A 24,680-nucleotide genomic window follows, 5' to 3' on the forward strand; every position below is an offset into this window, starting at 1 on the left:
TTGATAAAATTCACCAGGCAGGCCTTTCTCACCGGGGGATTTTGTGAATTTAAAACCGTAACAACGTTTTTCAACTTCTTCCTCCCGAAAATCTGAATCAATGGGTAACTTTGTCATCAATTTTTACACTAGTAGTAATATTAGAAACCAAAATTTCTGCCAACATAGAACAATTCCTTTGGAAGAAAATAGTTTCTGGTAAAATGCACATTGTTCTTTTAAAATTGAATTTATGTCTCTTTAATGAGACCAGCTTAAACAATAAGGGGATGGGGTACCCTTTGAAAAATTATCCTCAAATTTGGCTCAAACGTCCAAAGTTAAGGTTGCCTTGAAGGTCGAATGTTAAAACAATTTCGTGTGTGTTCTATAAATTCTATAATCCTTGAAGGACTTAATGAAACTTAACTTGAATATTCACATTAAAATATAGGCTTAATATACTGACATTAAATCTTGTGCCATGCATAAAGCCGGTAAGGTAATGATACATCACTCATGTGACGGCTCTGAGAAACTTTTGTAGTTTACTATGAAAGTAAATGCTACTTGTCAGTATGGACAAAGGCACCCTTAAATGTACAAGGAAAAAGAAACAAAAACATAAAACTTGTTTACTTAAATGTTTTATAAGATTATTTCTATATACAACAAAACATAAAGTCTAAACTTGCCATAGTTATTGTTTTATTAATCTTTATCGTGCTGAATATCTCAAATAGACATGTCCAGTTTTCAGTCTAGCCAAATAAATAATTATTTTAGAGACATTGTAAAATAAAGACTGAATGAATAGCAACCAGTGCAGACCATGATCAGATGACACAGCACAACTGACTGGCTGATCTTGGTCTGCACTTGTTGCATGGATATAATTAGTTGGAACCAACAGGCTATTAAGGTTTAAAAAAACATTATGGACTCTAAAAAATTATGCTATATACATGTATGTTATGATGAAATAGAAATAAGTGTTTTAAAGAAGAAAATTGTGAATAAGAAAAGAAATGTCATCAAAATTGATGTTAAATGTAAAGTTTTAGAAAATACCTGTTTGTTGATTTTTTAAATTAAAATGTATAAGTATTTCAGTATCATTTTTATATCAGAAAACATGTTCAGCCTAAAAATACATATGCATGAGAAGTATGACATGTAAGAACTGTTTTATAGAAAATATTTTATGTATTAATATTATAAACACATCAAGGTCTGGCTAAAGCAACTTAGTCAAAAATGATTTTGGTGAAACTTTTAAAAATGCTTAATGTTATGTCAAATGAACAAATAAGGCGATTGAAGTCACAATACTTAAATTTATTTTAGAAATATGCTTTAATGTAATTAAATTTAGCATTATGTGGCATAAAATGTACAAAGCATCCAGGGTTTGTATAAATTATGTATATGATATGGATACATTTACAAGGCATGCAGAGGGGAAAACTTTTATATCATACTGTCCCATATTTTCTTATCACCAATTTTCTTCTTTGTAACAAACTATTCAAGGGATTGACCAGTAAAAGATACACGGTGATTATTGGCAGTGCATAGTGAAAAAATATAGATCTTACTGCAATCCCATTTTGATTTTCTCTCTTTTTTTTCTTTTCCTTTTTTGCAAATTTGCTACATTTCCTTGTATTGATATAACATCTTCTTTATTTTTGTTACAATTTACTGCTGTGTATCAACATGTCAATAAAAATATAATTTATGTTATATCCACATAAAATTCTAAAACATTGATCAATGAAGCATATCTGCAACTTTACATTTTGTGTTAAATGATGAAAATTGAAGAATAAAATCATTTTGTCTGGAAAGGTGCAAAACTGATATATTATGTCTACATTTATAAGTTTTCTGTATTTTAAGCACTTTATTGTCAAACATCTGTTTGTATTTTACTATAAATGTTACATATACATCTCCTTTATTTTACATCTATTCCTCCATAAATCAACAAAACTAAAGTTAAATGTGTTATCATAATGTTACAATAATGTCTATAATAAAGTATTGAATGAATGGCGATTATATAATGTACTTAAACCATTGTTAGTATCATGTCATATATGTCATGTCTTTTACATCATTTTATACAATTTAATATAATTGTCATCACTGTCATCATTAAGTCTACTAACACAAAATGTACTAGTTTCTGCACACCAACATGCGGCATAAGGTCTATCTGCATCCTCCAGTATAGTTTTACTGTCTTTACAGTCACCACTTACTCTATATATACAATCACTTGAGCAACCATTCACTAAGAGAGACCCATCATGTAACAGTGTTATACCCATTGGTTCTTTAATTACTACTAATCCTATCATCTCTCCCTGCCAGTTGAATCGTAGAACTACATTGTTGCGACAGTCAGATACATAGATTGAATGACTGTTTGTTGTGACAAACTCAGGAGAACTGAATATATTGTAACCTTTGGAATCTTTTTCAACTGTAATTTCAATAATACCTTTCAAGTCCATGATTTGGAGTTTAGCGGGATATGTAACTGCAAGTTTTCCCTGATGATGACTGATACCATAACAGTATGCATCTACTTCCAGTTTGTTCTTCAGTGAGAGTGAATCTTGGGAAAAGGAAATAAACTGTATGGTTTTACTGTCTGGTAATGTAACAGCAAGTGAATCTGTGGTGACCATGGTGATATCCCAAGGTGATGATTTAAGTTTTAATTGTTTGATTGTTCCACTATTGATGTCTATCATTTTGATAGATTGATTATAATAGCAATCTGCTGCAAATAATTGATTTAAAGGAGAAACAGCGATACCAGTTATGTTACAATCCATTTCATCTGAGGATAATTTAGCATTAAGGCGTCTAGGGGTCGTAGACATTTTCATTTCTACTGCACCTTGTTTGTTTGGTTCAGTTGTCTGCTTAAGCTCCTTACAACACAATTTTCCTAACGATTTCTCATTTTGAAAGACTTGTTTGATAGCTTGATTTGGTTCAAAGATGTAATCATCAATGTCATTGATTGTTGGTAGTTGTGATATTATCTTGTTATTATCTTGAATCAGTTGCTGAGCTCTCTTAAGTTCAGCAAACAGTTGGTCAGTTTTCTTGTTTACATTGAAATGTTTCAGAGTATCAGCTGATGCTTGAAGTGATTTGTTGATGTCATCACATGCTGCTTCTGTTGTTTTCAACTTTTTGTTATTGTCTTGTTGGATTGTTGTAGCAGTATCTTTAACCTCTTTTTCTAATTCGTCTAATCTCTTGTTTATCTCTTTTCTGAAATTTTCAAATTCTGCTAAAGCATACTTAAGAGCAGTTGTTGATGTACCAACTCTTTGTTTCATGTCACTTGTTATTTGGGAGTATTTGTATGTCAATATGTCAATATCTTTCAGAGTTTCCCTGAACTCGGTGCTGTCTATAACCTGTCCTGATATATCCGGTATATAGTCAACATGACAGGATGTTGGTGTGTGTTCAATGGTTACACAAACACTACATATAACAGCATTATGGTCATGACAGTAGAATTTAATCACTTCTTTGGTGTGTTTATTACAAGGCTTTGTAAAATCACCAGTCTGTAGACTGGAAGTAGATTTCGATGATCTTTGGAATTTTTGTTTGTGTGGCATGTGATCTTTATCTAAGAGTTGGTGATGACGAAGTGGTTTTGGTCGTCTGTGAGTGTTGAAACACGATTGACATAAGTGTTCCTCACAATCTACACAGTAACCAAAGGCAGGAAGTCTGATATCATCTCTATCACATATTTCACAATAAATGTCAAAATCTTCAGCACCACCTTGAGATAGTGTAGATGAGAATTTTTGAGATGCCTTTTTACCAGGAACAGCCATTATTTACCTGGAATACAAAAAATTAATATGCTGTTAATTAGCCTAGAATGTTTCCGTCATATATTTGTGTTGGTCCATTTTAATGTAGTAGATATCAAAAATCATTTTTGTTCAGTATAGTTCAGTTACAATGTTCAATAAATAATTCATTGCGTTCACATTGAAAGGTATGGTTAATTTCCATAAATTACTAATAAAAGCTAACTTTAATAATCTGATTGACAAAATGTTTTGTTTCATATATGGAACTGAGTATCATTCCGATATAGAATTTTCTACAATTTCTGTTTGAACTCACTTTTGAATGATTAATTGGTGCTAATTTACTGAAATAGAGAAAACCAGAATCCCTAAAGAAAGCCCAACACGGCAAAATTGAAAATGTTGCAGGCTCGGTTTGATTGAGCCTGTTCATGGACGGTACTGTTGAGTACAAATTACCGTCTACGCCCCCTAGCACCGGCTTAAGCAGAATCAACATTTAAACACGAAAATGGCGAAATTTTGACTTTAGAAACTTCCGCATATGTGTTCATATGGCGGTTATCATGGAACCTTCAATGTGACACAGTAGTGCCATTCTATGAAAAGCGGCGTATGGTCTCCAATTAAAAAAATGCGTGTGCCCTAAACGAGAAAACAATGGGCGGAACTAAATAAAATGGGATTTTGAAAGGGGATCTGAGGTTATGAAGCCTGCATATCACAGATAAGACGTCAAAAGACAATTTAAAAAGCAGGCAACATATCCTAAGGGTGATTATACAGTATTCAAGTAGGAATACTGGAACCACCCAAGTTGAAAAAGACCAAATAAAAGAAACTAAAAACACCACATAACATGCATACACAACAATTATGTCGTGCTGAACGATCTTCAAGAATCGAAAATATAACATCTTTGATTAAATGTACGGGGAGACTTTTTAAGGCCGCCACATGGCACAAATAACACTGATGTGACCATAAAATAGAGAAAACCAGAATCCCTAAAGAAAGCCCAACACGGCAAAATTAAAAATGTTGCAGGCTCGGTTTGATTGAGCCTGTTCATGGACGGTACTGTCAAGTGCAAATTACCGTCCACGCCCCCTAGCACCGGCTTAAGCAGAATTCAACATTTAAACACGAAAATGGCGAAATTTTGAATTTAGAAACATCCGCAGATGTGTTCATACGGCGGTTATCATGGAACCTTCAATGTGACACAGTAATGCCATTCCATGAAAAGCGGCGTATGGTCCCCAATTAAAAAAATGCGTGTGCCCTAAACGAGAAAACAATGAACCTACTGAACCTACATTTGGCCTGTTATGGCCATGATTATATTTTTGTCTCATATGGAGTACCTCTGATCAAGAACCGTAACTTTATTTGGTTTATACACCCATATAAAGAGTTTGAGAGGGGTTATTATTATAGGATTGAGATTGTCTGAAAACCGACAAAAGCCCTCCATACAAATGCCTCCCCCTATGCAAAAGTTAAAGAGCAAACAAAAATCCTTCTGTGAAGATAACAGAGCAAGCAAAAGACTTTCTCTGAATATTGATTACTGGGTGGTATGAATTAATTTTGGATCATTACTTAGAAACTGGGAACATAACTGAAGTTTGCTTTGGTAACAAACAAAGTTCTGAATTATTTTCGTGTCATATCACAATCAATGCATTATTTATTTTTCCTTTCCAGTGCAACAGATTTACTGTGAACCGGAATTTGATTATCACTGTTAAAACAATTCATCCGGGAATAACGAATAAACAATTTAGTGTTGTTAAACTCTGATAAGCCTTACCGTACTATAAAAAAGTTTTAAAGAAATTAAGTTTACTTCGAAGATAGCGTGGAATGGCGCTGGAATTGTCTTGTTCCGATTGTATCACAAGATTTACAGAAATAAAGAGTTATCTTTCAAAAATACACAAATGCCCACTTGCAATAAGGATAAAATGCCTAAAAATAAAATATTAGTTTTAGTCTGCAGATATTTTTTTTCAAAGTGAGGCTTTCTTAACGTTGCCTTTGAATTGTTGATCTTTATTCTCATTTTTCATTCTAGAATTATCTATGTACATAATTATACATTGCATAACTTTTCACAGTAGGGGTATTTTCAGACAGAAGGCCGAGCTATTGTCCGCGAGTGCTTTGTCTTAAACTCGAGATTGTTTATTAGTTTGTCAGTCCGTGTATGGGTTTCCGGATAATAACTGTAGTTATGAATGAGATACCGAAATCGAACTTAGTATAAAGCAACCTTATGTAAAGAACTGGATTGTGATTGTTTCTTGACCAAAGGGTCAAAGTCACAAATTAATAAAATGAAATATACAGCTTAACTTCTGAAACTGACAGCATGTGGGATTAGCCAAAATATCAAATTTTGGAAGATTCCGGAATTAAAAGGTACTAGATTATTTGAACAAGAAGAAACATCAAACATCAGCATGATAACAACATATATGACACTGATAAAATTTATAAAATGGCATAATATGAGGAAATTTAAAAATCTATTATCACCAATATCTGATTGTTGATACAATAGTATAATGTTAATGATCATAATTTATCCTGAAGCATAATATTTACCGGCTATTAATTTGTTTCGTTTTTTCTTCACAATATACTTCTTAGTTTCTTTATTTTCACATTCTTATCAAGTTGACAGGTTTCAATTGCAATATTTGTCATGATAAATAGTCACTGCTAACTGGAAGATACATTGACTTAAATATTAGAATTGTAAGTTTCGCAATGTTACTTTATCTCCACAACTAATGAAGATATTCACTAGACTGTTCTGACAATGACTCTTCCCACAAATTGTCATCTATTGATTAACCAACATTTTTGTTTTAAAACTGTGAGAAATCTGAAAACGAGAGGTCGTGCAATGTTTATTTGCATATATTTATTCTATGTTTGAAAGCGGATCAAGAAAATTCTGTCTATGACTTGCAAAGAGTAAAACAACAATTTATCTGATATGCTCTAGAATAACAATTTTTTTTTATTTTTACAGTCACAATTCTGTTTACTCCTAATATTACACACAACTATATATTCATTCTCTTATGGCTAACTAAAGATAAATAGAGAAATTGGTGTGTAAAGTTAACTACTGAAAGTAAAATTAAATTGTGAAATTGTCTGTCAAACGTTTTATAAAAATGTTAAAACATAATGATCTGACATAATTCTAAAACAAAGAAAGTTATTGAAGGTAGTACCGTAATTACCATTGCTTTATCCAGTACATTAGCATATTCTTAATTGGAAAAAAATCCGTTCTAATATTTGAACTCTCTTTTATCAATTAGTGCAGACTTTTGAAAGATAAAATTTAATTTGAACTTGTGTAATTTTTGATGTCTTAAGATAATTTTTGATAAGTGTACTACATTTATAATGTCAAGTAGATATTTAATTATGCATATATACATAATGAAAATACATGTATTTAGGTCCAAAAAAGTTTAGTCTTGTTATTTTCATTTTTCTGGTGTACAGAAATATCAATATTAAGACCAATTTCAATAATTGATGGAGTACAGCTTCCTTCACACTGCTAAATTACTTAAGAATAAAAAAATAGATTTCAACTGAACATTTCAATTGCATTAAACACGGTTTGCATTCAAATAAAGTAAGATGGTGATTATATACATGGTATAAAATGGGTAATTGGCAATCATAATATTAAAGACAAAAAAAGAATGTAAGAATAGAATCTATATATTTAAGCAGACCTAGAAATAATCAAATATGCATGTGTGTCTGTTATTACACTCAATTGTATATACTAGGCATTTCTCAGAATTTAATAAACAAATGTTAAAAAAAAAATTGGGGATTGGGGGCAGCAGCTCCTAATATGCAAGCGGTTACGGGTCTGATATTGTTTATTTTCCAAGGTCCAGATAACTATAAAGTGTTCGTGAATGTAATATTTAATTAATATTTATGATAATGTCCTGAAAAGCATACATGTGATGGTTTTAGCTTGACTATTTGAAGAATAGGGAGAGCTATTGTACTCCCTCAGGCTTTTACTTTTAGTTTCTATGTGCGATTTGGTATCACCGCAACTATTAAAGGGAATGAATTGAAACATCACACTCATGTTGTAGCAAAACAGGTCTCTATCCAAGGCCCATAACTCTAACATGGATTTTTGTAGAATTATGGTCCTTGTTTAAATCTCTACATTATCCAGGCGCTCATGTTTCAAGCAATGACACTGTCCTACAGTCAGCTCTTGTTACATACATGCTGTGCTAATTTAGCTAGCACATAATGAAACTGTTTTCTTATAATTATAAATTATTCTTGATATTGTGAATTGATGAAATTTATTAACTCCAGTTGATGAAATTAATTAGCCCAGTCATTTTCATTTGAACCAACATTATTGGTGTAGCAATAATCAAATTTAGTCGATAGTAAACTTCTGTTGAGACCTTGCCTTGACTTATGTTGATCTCAACTTGATCTTCAAAAATAAGTTTTAAAAGAGAGAAAAAAATCTGAAAGCAAAAGGATGTGCAAAGCAGATTTAAAGCCATATTTCTTTTAGGTTTGGGAGATGAATAAAGAAATACCTATTCTGATGTACATGGTGGCAAAAAAAAAAAATTATTGGTATTTTTCACATCTAAAATCACAAAATACTTTACTCCTTATATTCCAACTATAGGCTAAGTAAATATATATTATAATTTGATCATTCAGCCACGAAAATTTGCATAAGAAAATAGACTTTGTTCATCATGGTTAATTGTTTTTGCCTTTCAATGAAACTTCACAGGAGTGATCAGTACCAACCAATGCTATTGTAAGCATGTACAGCTTTACAGCACAAAATTCTGACAGAGCTACCATTGAAAAATTTTGTCTGGCTTCCACAGGTCAAACTGCTTGCAGGATTTTGACGAAACTTCACATGAGTGGTCAGTAGAGACCTTACTGGTGCATGCTTGCTGTCATGTTTCTCTTCACTACACAAATAGCCACAAAGCCTTCAAATACAAACATCTTGTCCTGCTTTCATAGATCAAACTGCTGGATGAAGTTACATACCGCTGTCTAGTCCTGAGATAACATATGGGAGAGACAAAAGTTTTTATGACGAAAACCTCCTCTAGTTTTAGTCATACAGCCAGTTGCAGTTGCAGTGATGAGGGGAGGGAACAGATTCAGTCACAAAAGATATATTAAGACATAAACATTGTCCGTGTAAATGAAAAAATCTTATCTTCCCCCATCCACACCAAAGAATGAACTATTGAAGGATGGGAGAGATATGTTTTGTTAAAGGTAACTACAGAAGAAAAAGATGTCGGTATGTTATATTGCCAGCAAAGTCGTCTATAATAATGTTAGTGCATTTTGACATAATTTTAAAACAAAAATACTGAATGAAGTAACTTACTATTGATTTTTATCTAGCACACTAGGATATTCTATATTGTAGACGTGCTAGACGTGTAGATTGTTTTCCTATTCAACAACTAAACTCCCCTCTATCAGTTGATATGTAAAATTTGAAGGATTAAATTTAATATTTGGATATTTTGTGATGATCATATGAAGATAATTATTGATAAGTGTATTATATTTACACTGAAGTAGATATTAAAAATTGTACATATACATGTATACCTATTAAAACTTAAGTGCTAGCACTAAGCTGTTTACAGTCAGTTATATAGTGCATTTGTATTCATCAGAATACAAAATATATTTCAACTAAACATTGTAATGTCATTAAACTTAAAACATATTATGTATGCATTTACATGCTATTAAAAATATTGTTTATTTGTTGTTGTTGTTTTAAATTTAGATTCTGTGAATTTCTGACAAACTTGTGTATACCAGTGTTTTTAGGACTTTGATTTGTATATATTTAGACTGGAATCACTTTTCTTCATGTATGTTCCTGCGTTTCCTTCATGTCCTTTACCCTTTGTGAAGAATTCTCTCCAAACCTGGCTCAAATGTTTATCTCATCATGCCCTTACTCAAGGTCGAATGCCAAACATTTTTGTCTGTACTATAAACTGTAAAAGTGATCCATGAGGGTTTTTTTTCAAACTTAACTTAAATGTTCACCTTTAAATATAGGGATAATTAGACTGACATTAAATCCTTGTCATGTACGATAGCTCATTTGGTTAGACCACTGACTGTCACTCCTGAGGTTCCGGGTTCGATCCTGGGTATTTGGGATTTTTCACAAACACTTTCAGTGTTTCCCACCTACCTAGAGGTATACTGCTAAGAAACCATTGTAATCATTGCATGTATCAGTGCTATAAACTGGAAATGTAAAAGAACCAAAGGGTCAATTCAATAAGAGCTAGGGTCTGTTTCCCGGATTCCCATATTATTAGCTGTCTGGGGAGTGTGCTGATGTAAGGACCCTACTTGAAATAAGTGCTTGCACTTTCATAGGTTATCTTGACTATCCGGTTTAAAGAAAATCAATCAATCAATCATGCATAGAGGTGGTGGGATTGATACATCACTCATGTGACAACTCTTTCTTACATTAATAGTTTACTGTGAAAGTTTAATTGGTACCCGTCAGTATGGACATAGGCACCCTTCAATGCACAGGAAAATGAAACAAAAACATTAAACTCGTTTTCTTAAATGTTTAATAAAATTATGAAGTTAAGTCTTAAACTTACCATAGAAATAGATCTATTTTTACCTTTTTCTGGCTGAATATCTCAAACTTATCTATCCCATTTTTCAGTCTGGACAAAACAAATCATTCTTTTAGGGAAATTTTAAAAAAATAAAGACTGAAAGAATAGCAACCAGTGCAGACCATAATCAGATGACACAGCACAATTTGCCGGCTGATCTTTGTCTGCACTTGTAGCATGGGTATAATCTGTTGCCACCAACAGGCTATTAAGGCTTAAATCAAAACAGTACGGTATCTTACAGATTCATACTATATATACATGTATGTTATTAAAAAATAGAAAGTGTTTTAAACAGCAAATTTGTTATCAAATGAACAGATAAAATAATTACAGCTATCATATAAGGCACTTTATATTTCACACAGATGATTACCTGATATTATCAGTCAAAATATGCAAATCTTGCCGAAACTCTATTAGTAATGGAATAAGATTTGGTGATGAAAATAGTAAATTCAATCAAATTTTCCTTTGAAAATTGTACTGTTATACACTTTGGGTCTTATACAGAATATGAAACAAATAAAGATATTAAAGCCACAATACTTCAATTTCTTTTATAAATATGCTTTAAAATAGTTAAATGTAGCATTATATGGCAAAAAATATACAAAGTATCACACATGTTAGTATAATATATATAATAATATGCATGGTGATTGGTAAAAAAAATAAAACTCTCACTGCAATCGGGGCGTCCGTAGGCGAGTGGTTAAGGTCGTTGACTTCAAACCACTTGCCCATCATTGCTGTGGGTTCGAATCCCGACAGGGACTTTGGATTCTTTCATGTGAGGAAGCTATCCAGCTAGCTTACGGAACGTCGGTGGTTCTACTCAGGTGCCCGTTCGTGCCCTAAATAATGCATGGAAGGGCACCTGAGGTCTTTCTCCACCAGTAAAGCTGGAATGTCGCGATAAGACCTATACTGTGTCGATGTGACGTAAAATGAAACAAATGAACAAACAAACTAACTGCAATCCCAGTTTGATTTTCTCTCTCTTATATATCACACATGTTAGTATAATATATATCATAATATACATGGTGATTGGTAAAAAAATAAAACTCTAACTGCAATCCCATTTTGATTTTCTCTCTCATATTTTTTTCTTATTCTTTTTTCTTTTTATTTTTCTTTCATTAACCTTTGCACTTTATGTTAAATGATGAAATTTGAAAAGTAAAAAATAAATTTGTCCCGAAAGGTGCAGAACTGATATATTATATCTACAATTTTTTTTAAGTGTTCTGTATTTGAGTAAATTATTGTGAAATATCTGTTTGTATTCTATGCTATAATTTTTCACAATAGATATATTAATAAAACATATTATTTATTTTGTAAAAAAGACAATATGTCGGAACATCTAAAAATCAATTAAACTAAATTAAATGTTACAATAATTTCTATAATTAAATATTGAATGATGATGATCTGATGGACTTATACAATTGTTGGTGACATATCATATCTTGTAATGTATTTTACATCATTTTATACAATATGATATAATTGTCACCACTGTCCTCCATATATCTACTAACACAAATTGTACTACTTTCAGCACACCAACATACAGCTTGAGGACTATCTACATCCTCCAGTATAATTTTACTGTCTTTACAGTCACCACTTACTCTATGTATACAACGACTGTTGTAATCATTCATTAACAGTGACTCTTCTTCTAACAGTGTTATACCCTGTGGATTGTTAATTCCTACTGATCCTATCATCTCTCCCTGCCAGTTAAATCGTAGAACTGCAGGTTTGTAATAGTCAGATACATATATTGAAACCCTGTTTGTTGTAACATACCAAGGAATATTGAAAATATTGTCACCATTGGAATCTTTTTCAACTATAACTTCTGTATTACCTTTCAAATCCATGATTTGTAGTTTAGCAGGATTTGCAAATGTGACTGCAAGTTTTCCCTGATGATGACTGATACCATCACACTTTCCATTTACCTTCAGTTTGTTCTTCAGTGAGAGTGAGTCTGGGGAGAAGGAAATAAACTGTATTGTTTTACTGTCTGGTAATGTAACAGCAAGTGAATCACTGGAGACAATGGTGACATCCCATGGTGCTTGGTCAAGCTTTAATTGTTTTATTGTTCCACTATTAATGTTTATCATTTTAGTAGAGTTATTACTGCTATCTGCTGCAAATATTTGATTTTGAGGTGAAACAGCTATACCAGAAATAAAGCAATTCATTTTATCTGAGGATGATTTAGCATTGATTTTTCTAGGGGTAGACAATTTCATTGCTACTGCACCTTGATGTTTCTTATTCTTACTGCTCAATGTTCCTAATGATTTCTCATCCTGAAGGACTTTCCTGATACCTCTATTTGGTTTAAAGATGTACTCGTCAATGTAATTGATTGTTGGTAGTTGTGATAAGATATTGTTATTAACTTGAATCAGTTGCTGTGCTCCCTTAAGTTCAGTAAACAATTGGTCAGATTTCTTGTTTGAATTGAGATGTTTCAGAGTATGAGCTGATGCTTTAAGTGATTTGTTCATGTCATCACATGTTGTTTCTGTTGTTTTCACTTAGTTGTTGTTGTCTTGTTGGGTTGTTGTAGCAGTATCTTTAACCTCCTTTTCTAGTTCATCTAATCTCTTGTTTATCTCTTTTCTGAAATTGTCAATTTCTGCTATAGCATCTTCAAGAGAAGTTGTTGATTTAGCAACTCTTTGTTTCAGGTCACTAGTAATCTGGGAGCATCTGTTTGTGAATTTATCAATATCTTTCAGAGTTTTTTTGAACTCGGTGCTGTCTAAAGTCTGTCCTGATATATCAGGTATGTAGTCAACATGACAGGATGTTGGTGTGTGTTTAAGGGTTACACAAACACTACATATAAGGGCATTATGGTAATGGCAATAGAATTTAATCGCTTCCTTGCTGTGTTTAGTACAAGGCTTTGTAAAATCACCAGTCTGTGGACTGGAAGTAGATTGTGATGATCCATGGAGATTTTGTTGTTGTGGCATGTGATCCTTATCTAAAAGTTGGTGATGGCGTAGTGGTTTTGGTCTTCTGTGAGTGTTGAAACAAGATTGACATAAGTGTTCCTCACAATCTACACAGTAACCAAAGGCAGGAAGCCTGATATCAGCTCTGTCACATATTTCACAATAAATATCAAAATCTTCAGCACCACCTTGAGATAGTGTTGATGAGAATTTCTGAGATGCCGTTTTACTTGGAACAGCCATTATCCACCTGGAATACACAAATAGCATACAGTTATTTATGACCAGCAGTGAATTTGCCAGAAGAAATTTGACATTGGGTGATATTGGCCAATAAAATATGTTACCACCTGATCTAAGCTTTCATGTTAACTTCAAGTAATGTATTGAAAGCATGATTTCAGAGTAATTTATCTGTTAGGGGAATTGCTTTCACATTAATTTTTGCAAGATCTTTTATGCTTACCTCTACCCCATCTAGAACAAGTTACATTGAAAATCGGGAAAAATGCGGGTGGGGTGCAGGAAATTATTGTCAATGTTATTGTAGGTCAATGTTATAATGTTCATAAAATAAGATATTGTAAAGTTGAGTTTTATTTACTTTTTAAAACATTGATGTTAAATAAGATTATAAACTCACCATTTATCCTGCTAATGCTGTGATATTTTAAATACTCAAAGTTTAGTATTTTTAATATTTCTAGGTTAAGGTTGCCTTCGAAGGTCGAATGTCAAACAATTTTGTGTGTGTACATTAAACTCTATTATCCTCAAACTTAACTTAAATGTTCACCTTAAAATAAAGGGATAAGTGGACTGACATTAAATCCTGTGCCATGCATATAGGCGGTGGGGTATTGATTCACTCATGAGACAGCTTAAGTTACTATGAAAGTAAATGCTACTTTTTCAGATTTGTTCACAATACAAAACATTTATGTATATAAATGTATATACAATATATTGAGATATACATCCAAAGAGGAACCAGAGATTTCTTTTAAGACTCTACAAAGTTTAAAAAGATAATGTAGATAATAATTTTAAAATATCTTACCAAAGTTTTAAAAATTATAAATGCAAGACCTATCTTTAAAATAACATTAGAAAAAGATTCGTTTTTAGAACTTATTACTTTACAATATTATTGAACTTCTTTAACATAAGGGATATGTTCCAATATAACTTTGATTCTTTTATTGTAAAAATGTCATAAATTCAAGGGAAATAACTCCTACATTGATATCCAATTAAGAGTTGTACCTCTTGTCATGAATACTTAATGCATTAATATCATAAGAATACAATAATAATAAAACCAAAGGGCATTTAAGGTTTTCAAGAGAAAAAGATACAAAAAGGGCAGTGGGTACAGTACAGAGTGGACCAAGCCTTAATAAATGATGAGTAAATGATAGTTGTCAGTATGGACACATGCACCATTCATTGCACAGGAAAATAAAAACTCGTTTGCTTAAATGTTTAATAAAATATTTCTATATACAACAAAACCATACTTCAGTCTAAAACTTGCCAAAGTTATTGTTCAATTAATCTTTATCACACTAAATATCTCCATCTTTCAGTCTGGACAAAACAAATCATCATTTTAGGGGAATTTCAAAATAAATACTGACTGCATAGTGCAGACCATGATCAGATGGTACTGTTAGCTTAACTGACTGGCTGATATTGGTGTTCACCGGTAGCATGGATATAAGTAGCCACGCAAGCTGGCTAATTTTAACAATACAGGATCTTACAGATTCATACTATATACATGTATGTTATGATAAAATAGAAAGTCTTTTAAACAGCAAAATTGTAGTCAAAGCAACGGATAAAATTATAAGAGCTATCATTAGGCACTTAAATTCCACACAGATGATTACCTGATATTATCAGTCAAAACATACATTTTTTAAGCTCTGTTTTTAATGGGATAAGGTTTGGTGAAAATAGGAAATTCAGTCAAATTGTTTTTATAACATATTGTACTGCTTTACTGTATTGGATATTACAGATTCAAGCTATATACATGTATGTTATGAAACAAATAAAGAGATTAAAGTCACAATACCTATATTCATTTAGAAATATGCTTTAAAATAGTTAAAATCTATCATTATATATGGCATAAAATGTACAAAGGTCACATATGTGTTAGTATAATATATGTATATAAAGATACATTTATAAGACAAGCAGAGGAAAAACAACATAACTCTTGCTACATTTTCTTTGTATACACATTCACAATATTAATATTACAGTTTCTTTATTTTTGTTAACATTGTACTTCTGTGTATGAAAACATCAATTAAAAATAAAATCATCTTCACATAACATTTTAAAAATTGATCAATGAAGCATATGTCACCTTTACATTTTCTGTTAAATGACGAACATTGAAAAATAAAAATTATTTTGTATGGGTTGTTGCAGAACTGATACATTATCTCTACATTTTAAATGTTTTTTATTTTGAGCACTTTATTGTCAATTATTATGCATTCTGCATTATGAATAACTGTATTCTGCTATTTTTTTTACAATTTAACAATAGATGTATTATTAAAACACCTTATTAATTTTGTAGAAATAAGATACAACTATCAATCCATAGATCAACAAAACTCAAGTAATATGTGATATCTGATAATATTGTTACAATATCTTTAGTAAAATACTGAATGAATGATGATGATCTTATGCACTTTTTAGTGTCATATTATGTCTTGTCATGTCTTTTACATCTTTTCATACAATTTGATATAATTGTCATCACCGTCTTCATTCAATGTACTAACACAAAGTGCACAACTTTTAGCACACCAACATGCAGCAAAAGGTCTACCTACATCCTCCAGTATAGTTCTACTATCTTGACAGTTTCCACTTACTCTATGTATACTTTGACTGTCTCTACCATTCACTAAGAGAGACCCATTATCTAACAGTGTTATACCCCTTGGTCCTTTAATTCCTACTAATCCTATCATCTCTCCTTTCCAGTTAAATCGTAGAACTACATCATTGTCGGAGTCAGATACATATATTGAATGACTGTTTGTTGTGACATACTGAGGATAGCTGAATATATTGTCACCATTGGAATCTTTTTCAACTGTAATTTCAGTATTACCTTTCAAGTCCATGATTTGAAGTTTAGCAGGTTTTGTAAATGTTACTGCAAGTTTTCGCCGATGATGACTTATACCATAACAACGTCCATCTACCTTCAGTTTGTTCTTCAGTGAGAGTGAGTATGGGGAGAAAGAAGTTAACTGAATTGTTTTACTATCCGGTATTGTAACAGCAAGTGAATCACTGGATACAAAGGTGATATCCCAGGGTGCTGAGTCAAGCTTTAATTTTTTTTTTGTTCCACTATTAATGTGTATCATTTTAATAGAGTCATTATAGTAATCAGCTGCAAATATTTGATTTTGAGGAGAAACAGCTATACCTGTTATCCAGCAATCATTTTCATATGAGGATGATTTAGCATTGATTTTTAAATGAGTAGACATTTTCATTGCTACTGCACCTTGATTATTTGGTTCTGCTGGCTGCTTTAGTTTTTTGCTGCTCAATGTTCCTAATGATTTCTCATCCTGAAGGACTTTCTTGATAGCTTGATTTGGTTCAAAGATATACTCATCAATATCATTGATTGTTGGTAGTTGTGATAATATATTGTTATTATCTTGAATCAGTTGCTGAGCTCTCTTAAGTTCAGTAAGCAGTTGGTCAGTTTGTTTGTTTGAATTGAGATATTTCAGAGTATCAGCTGATGCTTGAAGTGATTTGTTGATGTCATCACATGTTGTTTCTGTTGTTTTCAACTTTTTGTTGTTGTCTAGTTGGACTGTTGTAGCAGTATCTTTAACCTCCTTTTCTAGTTTATCAAATCCCTTGTGTATCTCCTTTTTAAAGTTTTCATTTTCTGCTATAGCATTTTTAAGAGAAGTTGTTGATGTTGCAACTCTTTGTTTCATGCCACTTTTAATCAAGGAGCATTTGTTTATCAATTCATCAATATCTTTCAGAGTTTCCTTGAACTCTGTGCTGTATAAATTCTGTGCTGATATATCTGGTATGTAATCCACATTACAGGATGTTGGTGTGTGTTCAAGGGTCACACAAACACTACATATAAGAGCATTATGGTCATGACAGTAGAATTTAATCACTTCTTTGGTGTGTTTAGTACAAGGCTTTGTTAAATCACAAGTCTGTGGACTGGAAGTAGATTTTGATAATCCATGGAGTTTTCGTTGTTGTGGCATGTGATCTTCATCTAAGAGTTGGTGATGACGTAGTGGTCTTGGTCGCCTATGAGTGTTGAAACAAGATTGGCATAAGTGTTCCTCACAATCTACACAGTAACCAAAAGCAGGAAGCCTTATATCAGCCATGTCACATATTTCACAATAAATGTCAAAATCTTCAGCACCACCTTGAGATAGTGTAGATGAGAATTTCTGAGATGCCTTTTTACCAGGAACAGCCATTATTAACCTGAAATACACAAAGATTATGTTTATTATCCGAGAATGTGTCCATCTTATATTTGTGTTGCCCCCATTTTAATTGTCCCCCGCCTTTTCGGAGAGGATATAGAAATAGGTTAAAGTCCGTCTGTCCATCAATCTGTCCGCCCACTATCACACTTTTGTGTCCGTCCCATAACTTTGTCATTTATAATAGGAATTTAAAATAACTTGGCACAAATGTTTGTTATAATAAGACGATGTGTCATGCGCAACCACCTGACCTCTACCTCCAGGTTCAAGGTCGCACTTGCTCATTCAAGGTCAACATTGTCTACTTGAGAGTATATGTCGTGTCCGGTCCATAACTTTCTTATCTTTGAAGGGATTTGTAAATACTTGCCACAGTTGGTTATAATAATGAGACAATGTGTCATGCGCAACAACCTTTAACTACCTCCAAGGTCAAGGTCACAGTTAGAGGTCAAAGATTAACATAGTCTGTTATAGGGTATATTTTATGTCAAGTCCATAACTTTTTCATAGATCAAAAGATTTTGAAAATATTTGGTACAAATAGTCACTATAATAAGACGATGTGTCATGTGCAACACCTGCATCACTACCTTCAAGGTCAAGGTCACACTTAGAGATAAAAAATTAACATAGTCTGCTATAGGTTTTTTTTTGTCTCCTCCATAACTTCTTCATAGATCAAGGAATTTTGAAAAGACTTGGCACAAATAGTCACATTGATAAGATGATATGTCATGCGTAACATCTGTGTCCCTACCTTTAAGGTCAAGGTCACACTTTGAGGTCAAATATTTACATAGTCTGTTACAGGGTATATTTTGGTTTAAGTCCATAACTTTTTCATAGATCAAGGGATTTTAAAAATACTTTGCACAAATAATCACAATAATAAGACAATATGGCAGGCGCAAAACATGGGTCATTATCTCAAAATTCTGGAAACAAAGTGATCCCTCGGAAGCATTAATCACAACAAAATTTTTTTGTCACACTTATAGGTCAAAGATTAACTTGGTCTGTTATGTGTTATATTTTGTGTCCGATCTTTAACTTCTTCATTATTCAAGGGATTTTGAAAATACCTGGCACAAATAGTTACAATAATAAGACGATATGTCATGCACAACACCCACCTGAACCCCTATCTCCGAGGTCAAGGTCACACTTAGAGGTCAAAGCTTAACATGATAGATTTTTAAATTCCGTGTTTCATTTTGAATCTTTAATAACTTTATTGTTGCATTTGCAGATCTAGCATTGATCATAATTTTGGACTGAAAGTCCCAAGATTCATACCTCAATCTTTTGAAATAGCACAATTTTATGCTTCATATAAAACTTCACTGAGGCGGGGGACGTTGGTTACTCTGTTACAAATTCTTGTTTTAGACTTGATTTTAAACAGAGAGGATGTACAAGTATAGTTCAGTAACATTGTTTACAATCAAAGGTACAGTATAAGATCAATGTTGGTTAATTTCAATAAATTACTAAGTAAAGCTAACTTAAATAAACTGAAACTCCCTTTTGGATGAATATGGATAATTTTACTGAACCTGCATTTGGCCTGTTACGGCCATGGTTATACTTTTGTTATACTTTTGTCTTATATGGTTATATGGTGTACCTCCGACCGAAAACAATAATTTCATTGGTTTATACACCCACAAACAAAGTTTGGGACAGGTTATCATTATAGGAGTGAGATTGTCTGAAAACGGACAAAAGTCCTCCCATGAAGATGACAGAGCAGACAAAAGCCTTCCCATCTCTAATTGGCCAATATGACTTTTGTGCATGGCTGGTATTAATTAACTGGGGTCCTTGATTAGTAACTATAAACATTAATGAAATTTTCTGCTATAACCAAAACCAACAAATTTGTCAGTCATTTTCAGTCATATCACAGTCACTGGATCATTCTTTCTTCATGTTAAATGCAACAGATCATTGATCACCAGTCACGAAACAGTAGTTATGTCAACCAAAATTTGATTCTCTCTGTTAAAACCCTAAATCATTTTATGGAAATAAACAAGAAATATATATTTAGTGTTGTTCAACTTGATAAGCCTTACAGAACAAAATAAAGATAAAGTCTTAAAGAAATTAAGTCAACTTTAAAGAAAGCGTGAAATGGCGTTGCAATTACCTGAAGGGATAAGGTTATTGTTCCGATGTTATCGAATTTTACAGAAGTAAAGAGTTATCTTTCAAGAATAAAATAAACAAATAACCAATACTATAATGATGCAAATGTCTAAAACTTGAACTTTAATTTCTTTCTCATACTCAACTGTTTGGCTTCCAGGAAATGTTAACGTTGTTTTAGCTTTGTGATCTTTGTTTTTTGAATTTCATTCGCTGTACATGCACATAATTATACATTTCATATCTTTCACAGTAGGGATTTTGTCAGCCATATTATTTTTGGACTGGAGGCAGAGCTTTTGTTCAGGAGTGCTTAAAATTGTCTTAAACTCGAGAGTGTTTTAGTTTGTCGGTCCGTTTAGGGTTTCGGATGATAACTGGAGTGAGGAATGAGATACCAAAATCAAACTTAGTATAAAGCAAGTTTATGTAAAGAACTAGGTTGTATTGTTTTTTGACCCGATGGTCAATTTAGTCACATAAATTTGAATATGTATGAAATGTAAGTTTTGCAATTTAACTTTATCTCCATAACTACTGAAGATATTCACTAGACTCTTTTAACAATGACTCAGTTGGTTAACAAAAAGGAATTAACCGTGATAAAGTGCTTAACCAAACATTCTGCCAATGACTTGCATGGTAGAAAACAACAGTTTACCTGCTATCCTCAACAACAACAATTTCTTTTCCTCCAATCACAAATCTGTTTTCTCCTAATATTCCATACACTAATATATGAATTCGATCATAGCCGGTAAAGTTACCTACTGTATGTTATGATTATATTTTGTCAAATGTGCTATAATAACGTTGCAACATAATGGCCTGACAATAATCTAAAACATAGACATTTAAGTAAGTACCTTACCATTGATATATCCTGTACACCAGAATACTCTAAATTGGTAAAAAAATGTGCATTCTAATATATGAACTCTCTTATATCAATTGGTATAGACTTTGAAAGATAAAATTTGATTTTAACTTGTGTGATCTTTGATGTCATAAGTTAATTTCTGATAAGTATACTAGATTTACACTTTCAAGTAGATATCAAATTATTCATATATACTTAATGAAAATGCATGTATCCAGTTCCAAAAACGTTTAGTCTTGTTATTTTTATTTTTCTGGTGTAATCAATAATAAGACCAATGGCAATAATTGATGGAGTGAGCTTTCTTGATACTGCTACACCAACACAATATTGACTTCAGAATAGAAAATAGAATTCAACTGAAAATTTCAATGGCATTAAACATTGTAATACACAGTTTGCATTCAACTCAAATAAGATGGTGATTATATATATGGTATAAAATGAGTAATTGGCATCATAATAAAGTTAAAAACAAAAGGAGTGTAAGGATAGAATCTAGTTTAGCAGACCTAGAAAAAAAAATCACGGATGTTATCTGATACTAGGCATTATTCTGAAAATAATAAACAAATGTGTAAAGGTGTGGGGTATTGGAGGCAGCAGCTTACAATAAGCAATATTCTGATATTGTTTATCTTCCAATGAAGGTCCACTAAACTATAAATCTTGTGTTTTTGAATGTTATATTTAATAAATAGCAAAATGAAGAATATATATTTATGATAATGTTTTGAAAAGCACACATGTGATGGTTTTATCCCTGACTTTTTTAAGATTTTAACTCACTCAGGCTTTTTTAGTTTTTGTGTGCGAATCGGTATCATCGCTACTATTAAAAGGAATGGATTGATATTTCACACTTATGATAGAGCAAAATAGGTCACTATCTAAGACCTTTAACTCTAACATGGATTTTGGTATAATTATAGCCCTTTTTATACATTATCCATGTTTTATTATCAAGCACTGTCAATAGTAAAGTACACTGTCCTACTGCCAGCTCTTGTAATACATATTCTGTGCTAATTTAGCTAACATATAATTGAACAGTTTCTCTTACAATAATAAATTATCCTTGATATTGCGCATTAATGAAATTTATTAGTTCCAGTTGATGAAATTAATTAGCTCAGTCATTTTCATTTTAACATATATAACTGGTACAACATTAATTAAATTTGGTCGATAGCAAGGTTATGTTGAGATATTACATTGATTTACATTTAGGCCTTCTACTAAGGGTCAAGGTCACTATAACTTAAAATAGAATAATTGGTTTCTAGAAGATTACTACAGTTAGGAATGAGATGAGGCATTGGATTGTAATAATAATTTGTATACAGGTGGAATATCAATGACATGTAAGATCTGATTTGTTTCAATATTCAACACTGAATATTGATTTTCCGAGCAGTTAAAATAAGAAACCACATAATTTTCAAAATTGTGAAAGCTCCCCGATGGTTAACTGTTTGAAAGGTCATTAGGTGACCTTCTGTTGGTGCCGTGTAACGTTAATTAGGACTTGATTTTAAACAGAGATGATGGACATGTAGTTTTACTGTAATATAATCACCCCTTTAAATTAAAACATTAAGTTTTGAAATGTTGATCCAACTTGATCTCCACAAATAAGTTTGTTTTAAAAGTGAGAAAAAAACTGAAAGCAAAACGAAGTGCAAAGCAGATTTTAAGCCATATTTCTTTTAGGTTTTGGAGAAGAATCAATCAACACCTTTTTTGATTTACATGGTGGCAAATAAATCTATTTTATTGGAATCTTTTACATCTAAAATCAGAAAACTCTTTACTCCTTATATTCAAACTATAATTAAAGTATATATATTGTAATTTGATCATTCAGCCACTAAATTTTGCATAAGAAAACAAACTTTGTTTGGCATGGTTGTTAAAACAATCATTATGTTTTCCAAAATATTGATTTTCCCTTTGATTTTAATGAAACTTCACAGGAGTGATCAGTGGCAACCAATAGTGTAAGCATGTACGGCTTTTCTGCTCAAATGGCTGCCTGAGCTTAGACATAGAAAAATCTTGTCAGATTTTCATAGGTCCAACTATTTGCATGATTTAGAGGAAACCTCACAGGAGTGGTCAGTACAAATGTAAGTTGTACTGTTGCTGTTATGTTCCATTTCACTACACAAAAAAGCCACCAAGGCTACAAATACAATCCTGCTTTTATATATCAAAATGCTGGCTGGATTTACATACCGCTGTCCACTCCTGAGATTATATATTGGAGAGACAAATGTTTTTATGACAAAAACCTCTTCTAGTTTTAGCCATACTGTCGTTTACTATTGAATGATAAGAGGAGGGAATAAATTCACACACAAAATATACAATAAGACATAAACACCGTTGGTGTAAGTGAAAAAAAACCTTATCTTTCCCTTATCCCACACCAAAAAATGAACCATTGAAGGATGGGAGAGATATGTTTTGTTAAAGTTAACTACTTAAGAAAAATGTGTCGGATTGTTATATTGCCAGCAAAGTCTTCTATAATAATGTTAGTGCATTTTGACATAATTTTAAAACAAAATACTGAATGAAGTAACTTACCATTGATTTATCCAGCACACTAGAATATTGTATATTGTAGACGTGCAACTATGATTTTCCTATCCAACAACTAAACTTCCCTCTATCATTTGATATGTACAATTTAAAAGATAAAATTTCATATTTGGATATTTTGTGATGGCCATAGGAAGATAATAATTGATAAGTGTACTAGATTTACACTGAAGTAGATATTAGAAATTATACATATACATGTATACATATTGAGAAAGCATATTGTATTGAGGCTTGAAAAAGCTTAATTTATTTTTGATCAGATAAAAACATCAATGAGACCAATTTAAACAATGAAGGGGGTACTACTCAAGTGCTAGCACTGAGCTGTTGACAGTCAGTGAGTGCATCTGTATTCTTCTGAATAAAAAATATATTTCAACTAAACGCCATTAAACTTAAAACATATTATGTTTGCATTTAAATTCTAATAAAAGAATGTTTTTTTGTGTTGTTTTTTTTTTTAATTTAAATTCTCTGAATTTCTGAAAAACGTGTGTATGGCAGTGCTTTAAGGACTTTGATTTGTATATATTTATACTGGAATCACTTTTCTCCGTGTATGTTCTTGCGTTTACTTCATGTCCTTTACCCTTTGTGAAAAATTCTCTCCAAACATGGCTCAAATGTTCATCTCATCATGCCCTTACTCAAGGTTGAATGTCAGACATTTTTTTGTCTGTTTTATAAATTGTATGATCCATGAGGGATTTTGTCAAGCTTAACTTAAATATTCACCTTAAAATATAGGGATAATTGGACTGGCATTAAATCATGTGTCATGCCCGATAGCTCAGTTGGTTAGACCACTGACTGTCACTCCTGAGGTTCCGGGTTTTACCCTAACACCCTTGGAATTTTTCAGAAACAATTTCAGTGTTTCCCACCTACCTAGAGGTATACTGGGGTAAGAAACCCAGGTAATCCTT

The 24,680-nt window shown here is 32.1% G+C and overlaps 2 protein-coding genes across 3 annotated transcripts; both read right to left on the reverse strand.

The window, feature by feature from the left end:
* Positions 1-676: 676 nt before the first annotated feature.
* Positions 677-23,823, reverse strand: LOC132742427 (E3 ubiquitin-protein ligase TRIM71-like). Of its 2 annotated transcripts, none has more exons than XM_060730851.1 (2): positions 23,737-23,822; positions 677-3,867 (listed from the first exon to the last, which is right to left on the reverse strand). In XM_060730851.1, exon 2 carries the CDS (start codon positions 3,858-3,860, stop codon positions 2,094-2,096), a length of 1,767 nt encoding a protein of 588 aa, XP_060586834.1. In that variant the 5' UTR covers positions 3,861-3,867; positions 23,737-23,822; the 3' UTR covers positions 677-2,093. The 2 variants fall into 2 exon arrangements, with proteins under 2 accessions (XP_060586834.1, XP_060586833.1); XM_060730850.1 differs by lacking the exon at positions 677-3,867 and adding an exon at positions 15,051-18,105 and having other exon boundaries at positions 23,737-23,823.
* LOC132742417 (uncharacterized) lies at positions 12,073-13,122 on the reverse strand. The gene is made up of 2 exons (XM_060730837.1): positions 12,868-13,122; positions 12,073-12,690 (listed from the first exon to the last, which is right to left on the reverse strand). Exons 1-2 carry the CDS (start codon positions 13,120-13,122, stop codon positions 12,073-12,075), a joined length of 873 nt encoding a protein of 290 aa, XP_060586820.1.
* Positions 23,824-24,680: the final 857 nt, after the last annotated feature.

This window comes from Ruditapes philippinarum, unplaced genomic scaffold, assembly GCF_026571515.1.
Source record: "Ruditapes philippinarum isolate M1 unplaced genomic scaffold, ASM2657151v2 ctg265_1_1_1_1, whole genome shotgun sequence".
NCBI classification, from domain to species: Eukaryota; Metazoa; Mollusca; class Bivalvia; order Venerida; family Veneridae; genus Ruditapes; species Ruditapes philippinarum.